At 36.6% G+C, this 22323-nt stretch overlaps 1 protein-coding gene and 1 long non-coding RNA gene across 2 annotated transcripts; one reads left to right on the plus strand and one right to left on the minus strand.

Moving 5' to 3' along the window:
• Positions 1 to 6693: 6693 nt before the first annotated feature.
• On the minus strand, positions 6694 to 8281 carry LOC131016189 (EID1-like F-box protein 3). The gene has a single exon (XM_057944819.1). The coding sequence runs from the start codon at positions 7822 to 7824 to the stop codon at positions 6826 to 6828; it is 999 nt and encodes a 332-aa protein (XP_057800802.1). The 5' UTR covers positions 7825 to 8281; the 3' UTR covers positions 6694 to 6825.
• A 1804-nt stretch (positions 8282 to 10085) lies between these two features.
• Positions 10086 to 11081, plus strand: LOC131016190 (uncharacterized). The gene is made up of 2 exons (XR_009098880.1): positions 10086 to 10566; positions 10818 to 11081. It is a non-coding gene; the product is annotated as an uncharacterized LOC131016190 (long non-coding RNA).
• The last annotated feature ends 11242 nt before the right edge of the window (positions 11082 to 22323 follow it).

Here is a 22323-nt window from a genome sequence, read left to right on the forward strand (position 1 = left end):
ACCCAAAGACCCCATGCTCGTCTCGTGGAGATTTGATCCTCCGTAAATGTTGAGACGATTGCGGCATTAAACTCAGGAACTTTGATCCGGTTCAAGGCTCCTGTATCTGGTCTCCGAAGCTTGATGAAATGGAAGGCTTCGTAGACTCCTTTGCCAACTGGTTCTGGAGCTGCACTGAAGAAGTACAATTCCAGAACGTCTCCCCTTTTGAGGGACTCGTTGTTCTCCCATGCGTCGAACACCGTTTTCTGGATCCATTTGGGTAGACCCTTGATTTCGGTGAATGCCGGAGAAGTGGTATAAACTGAAGCTAATGCCCCAAATTCATACCATTCTTTAACATCGTTTGGATTGGCTCCTGGCGTGAACCAAACCCTTGGATACTTTCCTGCAACATCAACCCGGCAATTTCTCGGATTGATTCCCCTTCTCGTAAGAAGTTTCTCCCACCTGTCTTGATAATTCTGCCAAGAAGGAGAAGAAATAATCAGATTAGTATCAACCTTAACTTGGCCTGTCATGGGCCTAAGGCTGATCTCTCCCTCTTTTTCCCCAGAGGTGGAGGGTTGACATGTTGGTTCAGGGAGTGACCCCTTAACAACATCTTTTCCTCGAGCGTCCGGCTGTGAAGCCATTCTCTCAGGACTTGGGCTAGGGGTACTTGAATCCCCTGCTACAGGTAATCCGCCCTGTACGGAAAGCATTGCTTTAGCCCGATTTTCACGGACTGCGCGCAAGAGCGGCTTTTCAGTTGCTTCCTGAAGATTGAACATCTTCATGAAACAGACATCAATTTGGCTAGATACTTTGGCTTCGTCAGCCGCTTGTATCTTTCCTGCTTGTTTAGTATGCAGCACACATCTGTGCCACTCTTGTTGTAGCAGCTCTAGACTTTCAAAGAGCTGCCCCTGTATTGCCTCGATGGCCTCCGCTTCAGGGAGCTCCATCCCTTGTAAGGAAATCTGCAAGAACATTCTGATCAGATTTCAAAACGACAATATCATAATCATAATATTGGCATTCTGCTTGCCACCTAATCAATCTAGCCTTTTCAGGTTTAGATTCAAACTTTTTTGTTAAGAAAGCTTTAACGTTAGTGTTATCTACTTTCAAAACAAATTTTTTAGCAAGTAAGAATAGCGGCCATTTTTTGAACGCCTTCCTGACTGCAAAAAACTCTTTCTCGTTTATGTGCCATCGCACAGCTTCGTCGTTGGAGAAAAGACCGCTACAGTATCTGCAAGGTTCTTCTCCATAAGGGGTGATCTTTGTAAGCACAGCTGCCCACCAAAAATCACTCGCGTCGGTGTAGAGGACCAAGTCATCCTCGTCTTGTGGTATTGAAAGTTTCGGGAGATTTTTACAAATCTCTTTCAACTTTTTCATACCCTCACGATGTTCTTCCTTCCATATGAATGGAACATCTTTCTTCAGTAATGGACTGAAAACCTTTCTGTGTTCCGCAAGATTTTTGATGAACATCCCTGCGAAGTTGACAACTCCGAGAAAGCTTTGGAGCTGTTTTTTCTCCTTGAGATCCTCCGAGAAACCCTGGACCTTTTCCACAATATGATCTTGTAGAATAATCCCTGATTCATCGATCTCGATCCCCAGAAACTCCATCCTCTGGGTGGCTATGACTGCCTTCTTTTCTGACAGCACTAGTCCTTCTTGTTGACAAACATCTGCAAAGATCTCCAGATGCCTGACATGTTCATGAATGTTTTTTGATGCGATAAGAATGTCATCAATGTAAACAAACATAAACATAGAATAATCTTTGAAGAGATTATCCATCTTTCTTTGGAATATCTGAGGCGCATTGGCTAGCCCCATTGGCATGACATTCCAGACGTAATGTCCTTGAGGAGTTGAGAAGGCTGTGAACTTCTTACTTCCTTCCTCCATGCGAATCTGGTAGAAACCTGATTTGCAATCGAACTTTGAGAATACCCTTGCACTTCTGATGCAGTTGATAAGGTGTTCTCTACTTGGGATGAAATATCCGTCAAACTCAAGAATATCATTAATTCCTTTGTAATTAATGACCAGTCTTGGTTTTCCTCGCTTGATCTCCCCATGATTTCTCACCAGAAATCCAGGACTGCTGTATGGTGATCTTCCTGGTTCGATCAGCTTCAAATCAAGGTGTTCCTTGATTATGCTCCTCATATCCTGTTGATCTTGAGGGTTCATCAGGATAGGTCTGAACCTAACGAACTCATGCTCCTTTCCAGTTTTAACTTTCAAGGTTGCTCTGAGCTGGTTCTTGTCCCACCATGCCAAAGGATTCTCATGGTAACTCTTCTGAATCCTCCTTTTGACGTCGGCAATGGACACCTGTTCTTCTTCCTTGATATCTTTGTGTGATATCAGGGATACTTTGAGGATTTGAGTTTCTTCCTCAGAGAGATTTGGGAATCCCTCAGTTCTGCATTTGAGCAAAACTTCTCCGAATCTCCGTTGATCCTTCATTTGGGGTCGCCGGAGTCTGCCATCATCACCACGCTTGCTGCGGAATTTGATTGGCATTGAACGATGAAAAGCTCCATTGAGCCTTTGCACAATGATTTTGTGATCACAATTGGTTGTGAACACTAGCCTCCTAGCTTCATTGTCCTGTATATACCTCTTGAAGCTTTGCAGAAAATTATTGCCGAATAATATATCTGCTCCAGTATCATGGAAATAAATTGGTGGAGTTTTGACCTTGTACCAAGGTGTCTGTCCTGCTCCGCCGATCAATATTTCCGTTTGCTTTACTCCCTTTGATAGAAGCAAAATCTTTTTGGAGAAATCCCTTCCTGCAATTCGAGGTAGATCTTCTTCCACTTCTGCGGGAAAGACTCCTCGTTTTGCTGTACAGATTCCTGCTCCCGAATCCACATAAGCAGCAAAATATTCTGCTTTGAATTTCTCGTATAACATCCCAACAGAGATGTATATTGAGAATGGACTTGTCATTAGATCATCAACCTTTGACGCCCGATTGTGATCTCCATTCTTCCTGATTTCCATGACCATGGTTTATATTTGTCAAGGAAATCTCGTCCTAAGATCAGGACATCTGCTTCTTGTCCGGCTTGGCCTTCGGTCTGGATTTCAAAACCTCCAACCTCCAGAGTTCCGATGTATCGGTTGTCACCTGGATTTGCCAAATAATACAACGAACTACAAGGAAACTGATTTTCCCTGCTTGTTGTATCAAATTTTGTGGAAACTTGTCTCCATCCTTCGGGACATTTGAGTTTAACCCTCATGTCTGGAGCTGGTGTTTCCTGGATCGCCATTCTCTCATATGATTGAGAGAAACTTCTTGTAATAGACCCTGAAGTCAGTCTATTTCCCTGAAATGATAGCCTCGGTGCTCCCAGTCTGAGACTTTGAGTATGGCTTAGCACCGTCTTGTCTCCAATATCGATGTCGATTTCTCCGATCTGAGGAATCTCCACTCGGTTTGGTTTGACTGCCTTGGCTACCTCCTTGAATATTTCTGGAATCTCAATAAATTCTTTTCCCAGAAATAATTCCGTGTGATGAGAATTTGATAGGGCATACGAGACTTGATAAGTCAGTGAATATGGCCTATTCCCATCTGTCAACAGCTCCTTCTTTTTGTAGTCCTGATAGAGGGTCAGGGCTCTGCTGAAGGATGAATCCTGTAGATTATAAGCGATCTGTGGATAGAACTCGGTTATAATCGTCTTGGCATAGAGATTGCCTGAAAAGGCTCCCAGAACTGATGCTCTAGTATCTCTAATTCTTTTGTCGCAAAGTGCAACATCAATTGGTTGGTCTGTCCCTGGGGATAGGGATGATTTGATCACCAACTGAATTGCTCCAATATGAATCCATTTCATCGTACTTGCGACTTCTGGCTTCATTTTCTTAAGATCCTGCCTAATATCTTCAGCAGGAACCAGCTGGATTTCCACCTGATTACTTGTAATCTCCATTGGAAGCGCCATTTCTCGGTTTGTGACACCAAAATAGACATGATGCTTCCTCTTGGATGGTATCAAGCTATTAAAAACCCGATTCAATCTTCCATTGGAAAACCCTTGGTATGTTTGTACCTCTCCAGTTTCCCTGTTGAGTTTTCTTACGAGCTTCTTCACCACTTCTTCCTGTGGAATCAAAAAATGGCAAGTAAATCCATTCTGATCCTCCTTCTGGGTGTGGTGGACCTCGGGTTCCTCTTTAGTCTGACTCGGTTCCGGTTGATCCATCGGACATTCCCGAATCTTCAGAACTAAAGACTTCTTCTTGCTCATATATACTCTCATCAGAGGATATATCTTCAAATTGATACACGGGTATCAATTTCTGTTGGTAGATTGCGTCTTCGATATCCGGTGTGGATTCGAATCTCCTTATCTGCCTTTTCTCGTTGTCTGGGCAATTGGTTGAAATATGCCCCTGTGCACCGCACGTCCAGCAATTGCAATCTTTGAAACTTTCATTTGCTTTGGTCTGGGTGCGCCTGAAAGTTTTCTTCGCCGGGATTCTCTTTTGATTTGAGAATCGGTTTCTTGATGGTCCGCTCCGTTGGCCTGATTTGTAAGAGCGTGCCTTTTGTCTGGTCCACATAGTTCTTGGCTTCCAAGAACTCCTTCTGGACTTTCTTTCATAGGGTTGGTACCTATGTTTCTTTCGGCTCCTCCTTTGATACAGCAACTCACCACCAATCTCTGTTGGAAGATCAATGTTGTCACACATCAATGGGGACTTCTTGTTGAGTCTTCTCAATTTCTTGAGATTCCTTAAGTCTGCTGCCTTCTGGCACCATTCGGACAGCTTCTTGTGGACATAAGACATCCTTCTTGAGGCACTATCAAGGGGATATTCTCCCGGTGATACGTATTCATTGATGAGCATCTCCCTCCATGGACTTGGAAACTTTGTGAAAAAGAGGTCCTTGGCGGTTTGAGCATCAACTACCCCCATATGAACATATAGGGTATATAGACGTAGAAATTCATCAAGAGCTTTAGGCTCTAGCACCATTAATTTTAGATTGTAGAGTGCCTGATGATATTTCTTGCGTTTCTCCTCTGCGGATCCTTCGAAAAAACCCATTCCCAAGAAATGGATCTTAATCTGTTTAGTAGCCTCCTTAATAATGTCATAAGGTTTTGTGCTATTAAACAGTTCTTCCCTTGCTGAGATGTCGATTTTATCCCAGTATTGTTTTGCCATTCCTGCCAGACTTGCTTCGAAGATTTTGGCAAACTCCTTTTTATCGTACTCAATTGTGGTGACTACGATATTCAATGATGAAGCCCATTCGTCGATCAGATCCTCCCAATCTTTGAAACTGGCTTCGTCGATGTTGAGAATCAATCCATATGGATGGATTGGTTCAAGTGTGGCCTTTCCTACAGGAGTATCCCGCATCTGTGGCCTGCGTCTTTTAGTTCGTTGGTAGTGGCTTGCATCGTCTGAAGCTCCACCTCTTTTTGACGAACTTTCTTCTTGAGGTTCGTTTTTGGGAACCTCATCTCCTTGGTTCATCTTTAGATCAACCATGTTGAGGTTAGCAAAAGATTCTGCTAACTCCTGTAGATCTTCTAATCCGATTCTGTCAAGGCTATTCATGATATTTGCCTTTCATGATTCGGATTATATCCTTTGGCTGCAACTCCTTGGGTGCTGCCTCAAATATAGGGGGATTCGTCGGGTCATTGGACCATTGCTTCCGAATTTTTCCGGAACATGGTTTTCGCCTTTCGATCTCCTTCATTCTTTTCTGGATATCACACAAGAGGGTTAATATTTCCTCTTGTTTGAGTAATATTCTGCTCAGCTCCATCGGTAGATCATACAGCTTGACGCCATAATATTCCACCGTCTTTTGGATCTCCCGCAAGTTGACGTTGTCGGAAGAGCTTGGCTCGATCTTTTGGTAGCCTGGAAAAGCTACACTCGCCTTGTCTTTTGGTTCCATCAATCGTGGGACTGATGGGCCTCGTCTCTGGTTCGTTCAATCGCCGTTCTGGTAGCGGCGAGTCCCATGAGGTTCTCATGGTAGAATTGGATACTCGTGATAATATCACGAATAATCTCGACCTCCTCTCCTCGTCGTACGTTGGTAACGAGGGCTCGGTTGTTCCAGTTGAGTCCGTCTAATAGACGGGTGATTTCACTCTCCACATGTTGTAGAGAATTCCTGTATGGTACACATCTCGGACACTCGTCCGGATCCATAAACTTTTAATGGAGTCTCCTCCCACATGGGTTAATCGTAAAATAAATTAAAAATTACATAATTCCTCTATAAAAACCCGCTCTGATACCATTTTGAGAAGCGCGGGATCAATTTGAACAATTACCAATTTTAATCATTTTTTGCTTAACAGTACGTGGCGTTGTCTCACAGTCCAGACCCAGTTTACCGAAGTAACCTATCGGGCACGAGGAAAGTTTCCAGCCGATATACTAGTCAAGCTTAATTAGGCAAAAGATGGGAAATAAAGAGAAATTAAGTATAAGGGTAGAAATGGTATTTCACAATGAAGTGGGTATTTTTCATAGATGTTTTATATAGGTGGGTAGATTTGATAGATATATTATAAAAGTGGGTATTAAAAACCATTTGCCCTAACTTTAAATACTCCACAAAGTGTGTCTGACTTGACATTGACCAAATATTCTGTGTAACCAATGTCCATATGCAATACAATAATAGCACACTGATTCCAATGGACATTATATTAAAGTAAAGTAATCTCAACTAATAAAATTGCAATCTCTGCTTAATCCATCAATCTATGCTAACATCTCCCTAATTCACATTCTAATCCGATTAAATATGTAATTGCGTCGTCAATTAGTTACCTTACCGTTGTTAGCACGACCTATGTAATTCCGCTGATCCGAAGGCCTCCCGCCGCCGCCGCCGTCGTCATCGCTGCAGAAGCTGCCGTCCTCGTCTTCATCCTCATCGCCGCCGTCGTCGGAGGACAGATGCACCAGCCAGCACACGCCGTGGAGGTGGCCGTTTAGGCACACGAAGTACTCCACCGCGCCGTCGCTGGATCCGAGCTTCCTCGCGGCGGTTTTTTGCGGGATCAGCCGCGCCGCCGTCATACTCCACACCCTGGCGGCGCAGTAGGGGCACCGCATCCCTTCCTCGAACTCGATCCGCTTCCTGATTAGGCACTCCCGCGTCCGCGACTTGAAAAATGCCCTAAATACCCCTCGGTAAACACCGACGTCATCGTGCCTCTCCGCGTCCTCGCCGCCGCCGCCGGCAGCGTGCTCGCACGGATCGCTCACGTACAGCACGTCGCCTCTGCAGCTCTTGGACAAAAAGCTCCTTCCCGACGTCTTCGAGAATCGCGACTCCTCCGCGAAGTGCCCCGGCGAAGGGCGACTCAGTCGGAAATGGCGAGTCGACTCGCATCCGCCGCAGAAGAAGAGGAGCTTGGCCAGCGCCGGCCATCCGCCGATGATCCGGCTGTTGGTCGCCCCCTCCGTGAGCGTGGCGATCATCCGCGGCGCGCGGTAGATGCAGAGCTCCCGCCAGAGGAGGCGCTTGGCCAGCGCGCGGAGCTTCCAGCTCACCGCTGCCACGCGGCAGAGCGTGCGGATGTCCCACTTCATGTACTCGAACACTAGAAACAGAACTCGCTCGTTGAGCAGGCCCGAGTTGGCCGACTCACTGAGTCTCAGCACCTGACTCGCACTCCCCCACTCCCCCATTCCTCTCTCTCTCTCTCCCCGGCAACAACAACTCTCTACGCCGGGGAAAACGGATTTTATAACGGGCTGGGACACGTGGAAAACTAAATGCGGGCGATCGAGCACGTGCTGCGTTTCCATTGGACAGAAAAACACGCGTTTGGATCTTATTGGCGGGCGCAGGGGATGGAGCGGCACATGGGAAAAATCCACCTTGTAAGAGGGGAGCGAGTCCCACGTAGCGGGTCTGGATATATCCTTTTCCGTGGCTCGAAATATCTTTAAGGGTATACGTGGCGGATTAGGGAGCCAAGGGGCGCTAAATATCTAGGTTTTATATAATCTTTGAATCTTGATGGTGGTGGGCAGCTAATGACGGGTGTACGCGTGGGAGTAGTGGTTGTACACCACGTAACAACAGTTTTGACTATTTGCTGACTCGATTTTTGGGTTTGGATTAAATCCTTTGATGTGTTGTCGGATGTTCGTAGAGAATTCATACTCAAAAGTTCTTCTTTTTCATAATCATTATGCTTCTAATAATCCAGGTGTAAGCGACATAGACTATAATGTTTATTTAAGTTTAAGTGGCTATGATTTGGTACAATACTGTATATATAGTTGTATGCTAATTTCTATCAACTATAAGTATTTTTAAAAGGAATCATAAAAATTTAATTGAAGTAATCTTAAGTGGTTTGTGTTAAGAAAAATTGAAAGAATCAATGTTTAATTGTCTCATTTTTTAGATAAATGATTGTCGATATATATATATATATATATATATAGGGTGCGGTTATAGTGAGAACCACACTTATCGTGAGAACATAAGAACCATTAAAATCAATGCATCTACTATATAAATTAATGCATTCGCTATTAAATTTAACGCATCCGAAAATAATAAATTTTTTGCTCCCTTCAGGATTCGAACCCAGGATCTGCATTTATCCACCAAGATGATGCATCCACCGTAGATCTTGATGATCGAATGGTTTAAAATGGTTCTCTGTTCTAATTTTATTTAGTGGTTCTTATTTGAACCTCTTCCTATATATATATATATATATATATATATATATATATATATATATACGCGCGTTTACAAAAGATTGTAATACTTAATTGACGAAATTTTATGTTAATATATCACTCTTTAAATATCGTGGATGCGTAGTTACAGTATGGATTTTAATTTCTATTTTAGATAAACTCATAAATAATTTGAGTGGACTAGAAATATAATTTATTTGTATAAATTGAACGAATAGCTTATATTTATAAATATCAAATGTATAATTAGTTTGATTATAAAATTGTTGTCGCGGGAGTTATATGGATCTTTGATATTGAAGGAATTTTTTGTTAGTTGAATAATATACAATAAGATTTTCAAATTATTTAGTAGGTACACGACTTGTATATAGTTTATAAATAATCAATAATATTTCTTCAGAAATTGAATGAAAATTCAATTATAAAGTCTTTTTTTATTACAAATTCAATTATAATGTCTTAACATGCATTGAATCTTTGACCATCTTACTTCGTAAAACCGACACAACAAAAAATTTATTTTAATTTTTGTCCAAAACATTAAAATTTAAATAAAGAAAACATAAAAATGCGTGCCTAAGTGGTTAATGATTAACTTTCCCATTAGGGAAGTGGGATATGGACAGGGAGCGTGGTCCATGTTTCCTCTGCACATGAACAGAATCTCAAACTTTTTATATTAATTTTGCCTTTTGTACTTTTCCTGTTTTGTTTAATTTTATTTACTCTCTTCGTCCGCAAAATGAGTATCCATATTTATTTTTTAATTCGTCCATGAAATAAATTTTAATTTCCTTTCTTAGTAAATATATCCCACACAATCTTTTAATTAATACTTTCACTAAATGAGATCCTTATTCAACTAACACCACACTCAACACATTTCTTAAAACTTGTGCCGTCCACAAATGGATACTCATTTCGTGGACGAATGAAGTATAATTTATAGGTAGCTAGGCTTTGTATTTAATTTAATTTTGGGTAACCATAAAGCCAACACCTTTTTGTACTACCCCAAAAGCATAATGTACTACTCGACACTGTTAAAATTGTGCGATTAACACTTGTTTAACGAGAGGTAGCAGAACAAGAATCTTAGATTTAGATGGGTTAGGTATTGTTTTTGTACTATACTATTTTTATATTATATATATATATATATATATATATATATATATATATCTATATAGGGTCAAGTTAAACAAAGAATGATCCTAAGTATAGAGAATAAAGAATTAATCTCCATCATTCAAACCACTTAATCATGCGGTTGAGATTAATTTAGTTTTCAGCTTTTAATGTATTAAACCAAATTTCGAAATATTAATTTTAATTAGAAAAGGGCATTAAAGTAACTATCTATTGGGTAAAAACTGAAAGCACGGAAATCACTCCCCCATTTTATGCGGCCTCTCCTCTACAAACCTCTCTATCTCTCTCTCTTTCTCTCTCATTTACAGATTTTGAAGCATCAAACCTCCCTCTACCTCCGCCGATACAGCCGCCGCCACCGCACCTCCTTTCTTCCTCCTCCCTAAACCGTCGGAGGCCCAGCAAGATCGTCGGGCCGTCACGATTTTCACCATCAAAAACCTCATCTCCCTCTCTATTTCAACGGCGAGCGGCGAGAATCCACGCCGCCCCCTTCTCCATCAAAAACCTCATCTCCCTTCTCTATGTTTAAGCGTTTCCAATTGGGGTTATCTGGAGAGATTGGAGTTAGTTTTGTTAACTGAGGAATGTGTGTAATTTTGTGTTTGGGATCTTGTTGCTTGGATATTCTTGATTGTTGTGGCTGCTGGGTTTTGCTTGATTAAAAAGAAAAATGTAATCTTGGATGAAATGGCATGTGAATTTTGTTTCTTTTAGTTTGCTTAATTATTGGATTTTTTTCTTTCTCGCTGTGGGTAATATTGCAGGGGAATTTCAAGCAAAATCAGTACCTGATAACCCCTTTTAATTGTTTGTGTAGTTTATATTAGATTCTTGTTTTTGTTCTTTTTGTCACTTGGGGCTTCTTTCGCCAATGGATTTGATTTTTGGGTGTTTTGCAACTAAGTAGTTCATTCTGCTTGCAGGGGGGATTATTTATGTTCGATCTTTAGCTTCCATACTGGTTTTGTGACTCGACGCAAGAACTCATTGGAGGCCAGCGCAACCGTGGAGATCCGGCGTCTCATCTCCAAAGAGATCTCTCATAGTCGGATTCTTCATCTGGGAATTAAATCTCTTTGCAGTCTCTGTCTAATCTGCACTTTTATTTTTCTTTTCGTCAAAATAAATGATCAATTTTGGAATTTGGGGGATATTCACGTGTCCATTCAATATGAATATATCTGTTCTGTTCATTAGAAATTGAGTTCTGTTCATTTATGTTCATGCGTCCAGTAAATCTAAATAAGAAATCTAAATATATTGTTCATTTAGAAATTGTGTTCTGTTCATTTAGAAATTGGGTTCTGTTCATTTATGTTCTTGCGTCCAGTAAATCTAAATAAGGTTTTCGTTTCTGCTGTGAAATCTGATTTTTTTTCGTTTCCTTAACATAAACATTTTGAACATGCTTTAAACAATTACGAACACTTAAATAAACTATTTGAATTTTTCTTACTAACATAAAATATTTAACATAAATCATTTCGAACAAGTGTAAAATAATTACGAACACCAAAATAAACTATTTGAATGTTCATTGAAAAAAATGTTTATAGTTCATTGAAAAAATGTGTTCTGTTCATTTATAAATCGTGTTTTGTTCATTTAGAAATTGTGTTATGTTCATTGAAAAATCATGTACTATTATATTTCTGAATAATATTATTCATATTTGATTGATTGAGAATTGTAAAAATATTTAATATAAATTATTTTGAATAAGCATAAAAAAGTGGTAAAGTCTACCCTGGACATATGCGCACCTGCGCATCGCCTTATAATTTGAATTTAAATTCACGAGTTTGGGGGAGAAAAAGGATGAATAATGAATTCAATAACCCTTAAATCATTAGCTTTTTAGTGAGAAGCGGTGGGCACAATTTCCAGAAGGGGACACAGTGAAAAAAAGAAAAAGGAAAAAAAAAAACAGCAATTGATGATTTCATTTGCATGTTGCTGCTTTTCCATAATTATTGAATTCATTATTCATCCCTTCATCCTTTTTCTCCCCCAAACTCGTGAATTTAAATTCAAATTATAAGGCGATGCGCAGGTGCGCATATGTCCAGGGTAGACTTTACCTAAAAAAGTTACGAACATCTAAATAAAATATTCGAATTTTTCTTGTTGACATAAAATATTTTGAACAATCTTAAAAAAATTATGAACATCTAAATAAAATATTTGAATTTCTTATGACATAAAAATTTAACATAACTTTTCGAACAAGCGTAATAAAATTACGAACATCTAAATAAAATATTTGAATTTTTTTTTCAGACATAAAATATTTAATATATAACTTTTTGAACAAGCATAACAAAATTACGAACATCTAAATAAAATATTCAATTTTGTTTACTGACATAAAAAATTTTGAACAAGCCTTGTGAACATCTAAATTAAATAATATTATACAGATTATGAAAAGATTTCCTAATTCAGCAAATTAAGTTCGACAAATCAGTACAAGTTGTTCGATATAATTATTAAAATGTTCATATAAAAAACAACGAATTAATTTAATAATTTGGCTGAACAAAAAATGTCGGTTTCAATAATGTTTATGGGTTATGAGTAATAAATAATATTATATTTTAATGAAAGAATATATTGCAAATAAATGAAAAAAATATTGATTTATAGCCAAGGAAAAAAAATTCTGGTCAACCAAACGTGATTAAGGAATTAAATGGCTATTAAAAGAAAATACGAAAAGATACACGGTCTTACCAAATATACTTGGATCATGAGTATCTTTAGATGAGGAAAATCGGTTACAATAAATAAGTCTATTACTATTATAACCTTTTCATCCATTATTAAATGATAAATACCGAAAATATTACAACCGTGAGATTAGAAAGATTGGATGCACGAGATTAATTCTCTATTCTCTAAATACTTATCATTCTCTGTTTAACCTTTCTCTATATATATATAAGTAAGTTATATCGAGGGTTGTGCGTCCCGTGCACCGCCGTTAAAATTGCTTGAGGTTGATTGTCACAACAACATTTTGGATTAGTCATTCTTTTAAATCAGATCAGTTGATTGTTTTCAATACTGACAGTTTCAGAGCCAATATATTTTGTTTTATCAGATGATACACATATCACTTTTTTTTTGTGAATAATATCTTTATATATATAAAAAGCAAAGTAAATGTAAATAAGTTCAATTGCAAGGATATAATTGGAATTGGAAAAAAATATCCACTATTAAATTAAACTGCCAAAAGGTTACTCTATTTAATTTCTTTAAAACTGCTGAAAATTTTGCATGTTTATTGTATCTATTTAGTTTTCTTTTAATTACATAATAAAGCGGTTGTTCTATTTGAAACTATAAATTGTATTTTTAAACTTTAATAATTTTCTACTTTCTTTTAATTCTATAGTATTAAAATTTATTAATTGGACAATATGTAATTATTATGAAATGATAATTCAATAATCTCATCCAACTAATTGGATATTAATTATTTTTAATTAGTTTCCCAAACTCTTATTTCAATTTTGTGTTGAAAAGCCCCAGTTGTATATATTTCAAAAAATTGGTATTTATTAGGAAATATTTAAAATTGAGAGAGAAATTGCCAAATAATTATATAAATACATGAGTTGAAAATAAAGCTCACTCGATTCATAATTTATTTTGCAACTAATCCTTCTGATTAACCATTAAATTTCTTTAGCGTTATTGTTGGGTTTTAAATTAAACATTTTTACGTTTAAGGCGAGCTTTTTAATAAAAACCATCACAATCATTTTGATGGATATTAAAATAAATTGATATATCTTTTGATTATTAATATTTAAAAATCATCTAGATTTCACTAATTTTTTTGTCAGAGATCAATATGTTTAATATCAACTATTTTCATCTTTGTCGAGATCTTTCGTGAATCATAATTTTTGCTAAATGAGTTTTTGGTCCAAGGTTAGAATCTCATAGGTTGCAATTTTTTTTTTTAATTTGTAATGTTACATCGTGAATTCAAAGTCAACTTATTTTATATTATAAATCTTATTTGAATAATTATAGCAACTCCCTATATAATTAACATATATATATATATATATATATATATATATGGAAACATGTTATATTTTTATATAAATTATATTGGTTATATTAAAAGATTACATCACTTTGCAAATAATAAATTTTGTATCAAATTTAAATTTATTAATTTATATTAATAATTATAAAGCATACGAATAACTTAAGTGAGTCTAAAATCACAATCGCCGCGCATCGCGCGGGAGGTACACTAATTTTATATTTGTAGATACATCATTTCTATTTCCTTATGGAGTAAATCCCAACATTTTGAATTGAGTCAACCTTAAAAAAGAAATTCAAACAATGAATTCAATTCAAAATGATGTGATTTCCTTCGTAAAGGACTAGAAAATAGTGTATTGACAAATACAAATTAGAATATATAATATTGTTCATAAAAGTATACAAAATTATTTGTGCCAACCCACAAAAGCAAAACAACTTTGTTTTGAAATATTGTTGGCATTGAGAGCACCCAACTCGATGTGGTTTGAAAGAGTGGCCGGTCCGAAATAAAGTTGAGGCAATCGACGCGAAGTAATCCTAGCAGCAGTAGCTTTGAATCCTTCAGTCAGTCAGTTTGAGTATATTGATGTTTTCATCAATTCGCATTTTAGTTTAGTAAAGTCTTTGTGTTGGTGACCAGCTTAATTGGCCGTCTGTTGATCCTTCAAACTGAGATTTCTTCATCAGTTTGGTTCTCCTTCAACTGGATCATATGTTGATTTTCTTTTGCAGTTTGATCTTCAGCTGTGGTTTTAGTTGTCTTAAACTTCTTCATATAATTTCTCTAAGTCATTTCTTTTTAGACTTAGTTTTCAATATACTGCATTTCAGCTGGGAATTTCCTGATCCTTCAATTGATTTTGGCTATCATCAACATTCACTTCGTTGGATTTTGACATTAATGAAAACATAAATTTTTTTCAACACTTATTATTGTCGATATTCTATTGTAAACTATAATGACTGTGATGTTGTTCCAACTAACACAAATTTAGAAATTCAATCCTATGTTCCTTTTCGAATATATCTCTTTTGTTTTTTATTATTAAATTCTTATGAAATATCTCAAAATTTTCAACAGAAACCGGAAGTATATCCAAAATTTAAGGTGGCTCTCTAGAAATAGCAAATCCATTGTTCGTAGTCATATTGTGTATTATTTTAATTCTCACGACTTATTTGCTTGACAATATGTGATACGATTTAATATATTTGACCGCGATATGTTATATTGTATAAGGTATAATTTGCGGATTGGAGTTCTCTCGGTATGCCAGGAGGTTTGGGATAGGTTGAATTCTTCTCAGGGTTTATTATGCGACATCAAAAGAAAGAATTTCTCCTTAAATTCCTTATCAACAGATGGAGGATCCACAAGGAACTTAATGGTAAAGGTGAGTTTAGAGGAAAATGAGTAGAAGCAATTCACACACTTCAGAGCTTGGGTTTGAGTAAACAGAAGAGCGGTGTTCGGCACACCTTCCCTGGAAAAGGACCACATGCCAAACAACTGCTCTGCGTATAGCTGAGGGAGCTAATTGAAAAAACGAGATCTGAAAGTAATTGTAGATTGTCTGGAAAAAATGATGAGGTGGAATCCGCAAGCCAGCGGTTGGGTTATCAATCTCTTAGTCTGTGAACAATCAAGCATTTTTTTACCATTTGATCTATATATATTTATTGTGTTATATTTGTATTATATATTTCATAAAGAAAGCGTTTTTACAATAGCCATTTTGAAGAAGGAAAGACAATATTTGGCCACTAATTGAAAAGTAACAAAATCTGACCATTTATTACGTGTTAAGACTATTTTGCCCTTAATTAGGGCGGACCGGATTCGGGTCGAATTCGGGTTTGCGCGTAGGTTAGGCACATATTAGTGCCATATGTGTCAACCGAAAAAAAAAATCAAGTAAATTGGTACTTTTGGCATTATTAGTGTCAATAGTGCCATGCACGAATGATACTAAAGACCATAAGAGAGAGTATATGGCACTAATGACACTAATATGGCCATAAGTACCATTTGTGCAGACCCCTAAATGGAGAATTTAAACCCTAAATGGATAATCTAAACCCTAAATAGGGAATCTAATCCCTACAGAAAAATGTTCAAAATGGTCATATAAATGTACTCATCTATATAAGACAAGACATAGTGTATCAGCCAGTAGATGGAACTAATGGCACTAATAGTGTCATGTGTACCAATTTACTTAGATTTTTTTTTTCGGTTGGCACATATGGCACTAGTAATGCCATATGTGCCTAACCCGCGTGCAAACTCGGATCCGGTTCGCCCTAATTAAGGGCAAAACTATCCAAAAACATGAAAAAATGATCGGATTATGTGTTTTTTCAATTAGTGACCAAATATTGTGTTTCATTCTTCAAAATGGTCATGTGGGTATATTGTTTCTTTCATAAATCTATGCAAAAAATAATGTAAAGTTATTTTCATTCAATAAATTAATCTAATGATTCAAATAACATAATTACAGAGTGATTGATTGCATGATCATTGCCATTTATTTTTAGTCAAAAATATGAATTTTAGGAAACTCCTATTTCATTGCTATGTATTAGGCTGTTTCCTTCTATTAATGTTGTTAATATAAATTGTATCATTAAGAATTCCTTCTAAATATTGTCTGCATTAAGAATTACTCTATAAAATGGGAGTTATGAATAAAATCACCTTATATTTTTATCCAATACATTATAGACATGTTTGGTATAATGAAATAGAATGAGGGGGTAATGACATAGAAGTGTGAATGGAATGGAGGAAGCAATAGAATGATTGTTTCCATGAGTTGAGGAATGAATGACTATGTCTAATTGTCGCAGCCCGATATAGCCAGTGATAGCGTATACCAAGTATCGTACGACTAATAAAAGAAATAGTGAAATAAATAAAAATACATCTTGTATTAGCGGAAGCAATTGCAATTTACTCATTTTCAAGAAAGGTTTTAAGACCCAAAATAATTACTCGCTTGGGTGAAACATAATAAGCAGTTGAAACTTAGCAAGGGTTTAAGAAGTATTTCCCTTATGGGATATTACAGGCATAAGCAAATTAAATAAAGTTTCATCAGAGTTATGCAGCGATATGCGTTACTATATGTATGAAGACATATAGCAGAGAGTTCAAATTCTTATAGAGTCAAAGCATATAAAGATAAATATGAGGTATAGGAAAGACACAGCCAACTGACAATTCCAACAGCCTTCACCCATCCTCGCGCCAAGCCAGACCTGCACATTTAGAAATACATGCAGGGCTGAGTACCAAAAAGCACTCAGTGAACTCATGCCGGAAATAATTGAAATGTTGCTCTTAGAGCTATATGTCAATCCACTACTAGAAAAATGCTCATAGATGACGACTAAAAAGCGTCATCTATGTACATCCACAAGTGTCAAGAATAGACATGTCATCTATACCCTCTCAATAAGATGACACTTAAGAAGCGTCATCTATGCGCTCATAGATGATGCTTTTACAGTATAGATGACACTTAAGAAGCGTCATCTATGAACGTACAAATGACAAAAGTGTCATAATTATGATAAATACATGACGCTTGTTGTTTTAATAGATGACGCTTTATAAGTGTCATCTATAACAACTATACATGACGCATTTTAACCGTCATGTATCCATACAATAGATGACATTGAATAAGCGTAATGTAAGATATAAATAGATGACGTTTTTATGTTTTAGATGACAGTTTTTCACCGTCATCTATTATTTTTGAAATATAATTTTTTTTTGAATTTCCTGTTTTAAATTTTGAAATACAGTAAATTGTAACATTTAACACATAATTTAAATCCTCAATAACATATCCATAATTAATTATCCAACATTAACAATCTTACATCCATACTATATAATACAATATCCTACAAGTTTGGATTAATGTTTAAATCCATCCTAAACTAATACAAACAAAAAAAGTTCAAAATAGTAGCCGTTGGAACATCATATCCAAAACTAACAGAGGTCTTCATAACCAATATTGTCCTTTCACTTGTCAATCTACAAAGCAAAGTAGTTTAAAGAGTTATATACATTATTTAGATATTACAATAGAGAGATATAAATTTTATGGATTATTTGACAAACCTCATGGATCACACAAGGTATTACTACAAGAAGCTATAAAGCATTTACTCCTTTTCCCCTGCACCTGTCCAAGCAACACTTTTCTAAAAAATTAACCTTGATTTCGATTCAATCAACAATAAACTTCTTACAATAAAGGCACAAAGGTCCAAGTGAAGAATGAAAAACAGAAATCTTGAATATCATATTATGTAATACACATAACAAGAAGCACTTAGGTAATATATTCATTTCGAATGCATTATTTTAACCATAAAGCAGTTTAATGAGTCGGTAAAATATCAATTTTATAAATAAATAAGGGAATGATTTAGAGACAATTTATCCTTTCATTTACAAAAGATTATACAAAACATCAAAACAGGTGAATACGAAAAAGAATAAAACAAAGACTATAAAAGCATAGAAGGCAATTGGGGTGACATTTGGTAGGGAATTAATAATATTGGCATAACAGATGTACTAGATAACTAATGGATGCTTGAATGTTAGATAACTAATGTATGCTTCTCTTAAGAATAAATTATTCCAAATTCCCAAACACTCATTTTCAAAAACAGCATATGGGATAATTTTTCAAAATTGCTTATATAAATGTTAGATCAACGGAGCTACGACTAAGTCATATGCACAGTAACACGGTATCATTCTGTTGGTTGTCATTTTGACAGTAGATTATATAGATTTAATATGTTAAATCAACATAAGATCAGACCACATTTAATAATTTAATATAGATCAAATCTCAAATTATAAGGATCAATTGAGTTCCAACTCAATGTGTACAATTTAGATTTGATAGATTTCACTCTAAGAAGCTGGATTGTTGATAGGTTAAGGATGTACTCACAATCTTGGATGGACTTTCTCAGGATGAACAAGGCTAACTTGCAGTAGGTGCTCGTACATTAGATAGTTATGCATGCAGTCTTCAACAACTTTCGCGACCTGCATCAGTCAGAAAAAACTCATTTGTGAGAAAGGGGTGAGGAGTAGGTTGTTCCGTTTTTGCTGCTACTATTTGGGTGAGGAGTCAATTCATTCGCAGTTTTGAACTAATGCTACGTAGATCACAAAACATCGTATGTTGCAGAAAGCTTAAATGTGAAGCCCTTGAATTAACAGACACCATTCTCATTGCTTGATTCAATAAAAAGTTGGTGAAGAAATGGTGAAGAATTACATTTTCTATAACTTTCTGGGAGCTTACTTCAAATACCTGCTTCCCAGTGCAATTCTAAAGACAGCAAACCGCTTGATTTATATGGGGCATAATATTCACCCCAAAGCTGTGTTGTGGCCATATTTCACAAAATTGTTTTACTGGGTAATACAAGTGATAACCATTTACCTGTGATTCTAGAGACTGCATTAGTCTTTGCAGCATAAGCATTTGAGCACTTTGGAGCAGAAACCGGTGCTGGTTTGTGTTTCCATCGTCTCAAACGGCTCCCGGAACTTGGCCTTCTCGCTGAGTTCCTCGAACGAGTGAATCAGGTTCTGAAGCCTGGCAACGAACTCGATCAACAAAGTAGTAAAAGTTGCTAGAGACAACACACTTGCGCTTTCATATGTCCGGACTTCACGCTCGTTGAGGATGGCATCACCGATGAGAGAGGCGCGAAGGCCACATGGTCTGCTCTTTGAGGACATCCTCTCCAGAACCCAGTTCGGAGCGGGAGAAATTGATGCTCCTGTTTGCGTTAACTGCATCGTAGTTTCGCAGTGTGTGAGTCGATTGCTGATTGATTGAGCTGAGAGACTTGATCAAGAATGGCTTGTTTTCGTTCTCTTTGAGCTCACGAATCTTTTCCAGATCAAGATTCTCAGGCCGTCTGTCGCTCTCCCAACTATCTGCATTCACTAAAAGATAAGATTTCTGGTCAATCATCATCTGCAAATTCTCTGCAGCATCATGAACATCTGCAAGAGGGTCTTCTGGATTCAATTTTTCCATCTTTTCGACTTTTTCACTAAGCATTCTCAAAACTTTAGCTCCTTCGGTCCCGACTCTCTGAATTCCTTCCCTAAACACATGCCTTAGTTCAGAAGGTGCCTGCAAGTACAAGCCTCAAGTGAGAATGACAGTCAAATAACATTTTGCAGAATGCTAGTTTGATAGTCCTCAACCACAACATCAGTAGATATGCATTGGAGATAACAAATGCATCTTTTATAGGATTTGTGAAACTAAACACAATGTAAAGGTGTGTAGATAAGATAGCCAACATCACACTGTTTCTCTTTCCTACTCAAAATGTATGGACAAGACCTCCATGATCTACATAATCCAACAGCTAGGAAGCCAAGTATGAACTTAAAATCAAATTGGAGGTGACAAAATACAACCATGCTCTGCTTTTATATCGAAAATAAACAATGCAAAGCACTAACATAATTTAGTCAGTTGACCAAAACATTCCTCTTCCGTTTTGCTACGCTGAATATAATATACAAGTGTCATACTGAATCATGCTTAGCCCAAAAGATGGGATGAAATTCACTTGATACATTGCAACATGTGTTTTCCATCAAAAGTATAAATATCCGTAAAGGTAGAAATTCCTTGCAACTTAACCACCACTGAGAAAATTCTATTATTCGATCTCACATATACACTAATTCAATCATTTTAGTAGAGATAATATGTCAACAAGTTGAAAACTACACAAAGTAGTCATTCCGATTCCAAGAACAGCAAAAGGAAACACCAAACTACTTTTAGAATAGAACCAGACAACTTAAGTCTATCCAGTATCCAAAGATGTGAAGTTAAAAGAAATTGATCACTAGTCTAAAGTTCTTAAAGTTCATGTGATGCAAAACAGTGTTTGCAGTCATATTACTAAACCTAAATATCATATTCATTAAGAGAAGCAATTTGAAAATGTTTATCACCACAATGTACTAGATAACTAATGGATGCTTGAATAAATAACATAATAGAAGATGCAAAATTATGATTGACTAACTTACAGCCTCAAATTACTCAAACTTTCAAGGTTTTCTGGTAGATTTCCTTCAAGTAGATTATCTTCCAAAATCCTACATTTCAGATAATAGCAAATAATTGATATTAAAAAACTTTCTAGAGTAGCAATGTCTCCAATTTCAGCTGAGATATCTGGAATAGAGGATCTGGAATAGAGGAGTACAATTAGTCTTCTTTGTTCAGTATACAACTATGGCGGTGTGCGAGAGAGACTAAATTTCGAAACCACAAAGTAAAAATGATGAGTACCTGAAGATGGAGGCAGCTGATCCTCTGAAGGCGGTTCTGACGGAGAATTGGTAGCGCAGCAACGGTCGAAGAAGCCAGAATTGCGTTTGAGGAAGGGAAACGAACGGTGGAGATTGATTGAGAAGGTGGAAGTGAGCAGAAACTTATCGGGTGGTTTGTTGTGGTAGCTGAGCAGTAGTGTGTCGGAGGCAGCAGAATGAGAGAAGCTCCGGCCGTGAATGTTGCTCCAGAGTCGTCGTCAAAAGGCGGCGGCTGAAATCGCGTCGTCGGAGGTGCGGCGGTGGTCGAAATCGCGCTGTTGGAGGCGGAGATTCAAATGCGGCGGAGATTCAATTGCCGAGATGGAGACAGTCGGAGATTGAAACGCGGCGGTGGTCACAATGGAGGAGGATGCGGCGGCGGTCACAATGCGGCAGAGATTGATATGCGGCGGCGGTTTTTGCTGAGGACGAAGGGTATTTGGCTGAGGACGAAGGGTTTTGCTCTTGTTTATTTCTTTTAGAAGCTTTTTATTTCTTTTTATTTCCTCTTGTTTGTAGCTATACACATATTTTATTCTTTTAATTTTATAAAAGTATTTCATTATAATTTCTATATTATTTCCTTTTGTAGCTATACACATATTTTATTCTTTTAATTTTATAAAAAATATTTCATCATAATTTCTATAATAAAAATTGACTATATCAAAATTTAAATAGTTTAATCAATAATAATAAAATTATTAGAAACACTACTTAAAAATAACTATATAAAATTTTAAATATTAATATCAATAATAATTTTTTCTTTCCTTTTGTAGCTAATATACACATATTTTATTCTTTTAATTTTATAAAAATATTTCATCATAATTTCAATAATAAAAATTGACTATATCAAAATTTAAATAGTTTAATCAATAATAATAAAATTATTAGAAACACTACTTTAAAAAAACTATATAAAATTTTAATATTAATATCAATAATAA

This window comes from Salvia miltiorrhiza, chromosome 3 (genome assembly GCF_028751815.1).
Source record: "Salvia miltiorrhiza cultivar Shanhuang (shh) chromosome 3, IMPLAD_Smil_shh, whole genome shotgun sequence".
Classification (NCBI taxonomy): domain Eukaryota; kingdom Viridiplantae; phylum Streptophyta; class Magnoliopsida; order Lamiales; family Lamiaceae; genus Salvia; species Salvia miltiorrhiza.

What these genes read in the sequence shown, in the direction of transcription:
- LOC131016189 (XM_057944819.1), bottom strand. Translation starts at nt 7,824, where the DNA reads ATGGAAACGCAGCACGTGCTCGATCGCCCGCATTTAGTTTTCCACGTG.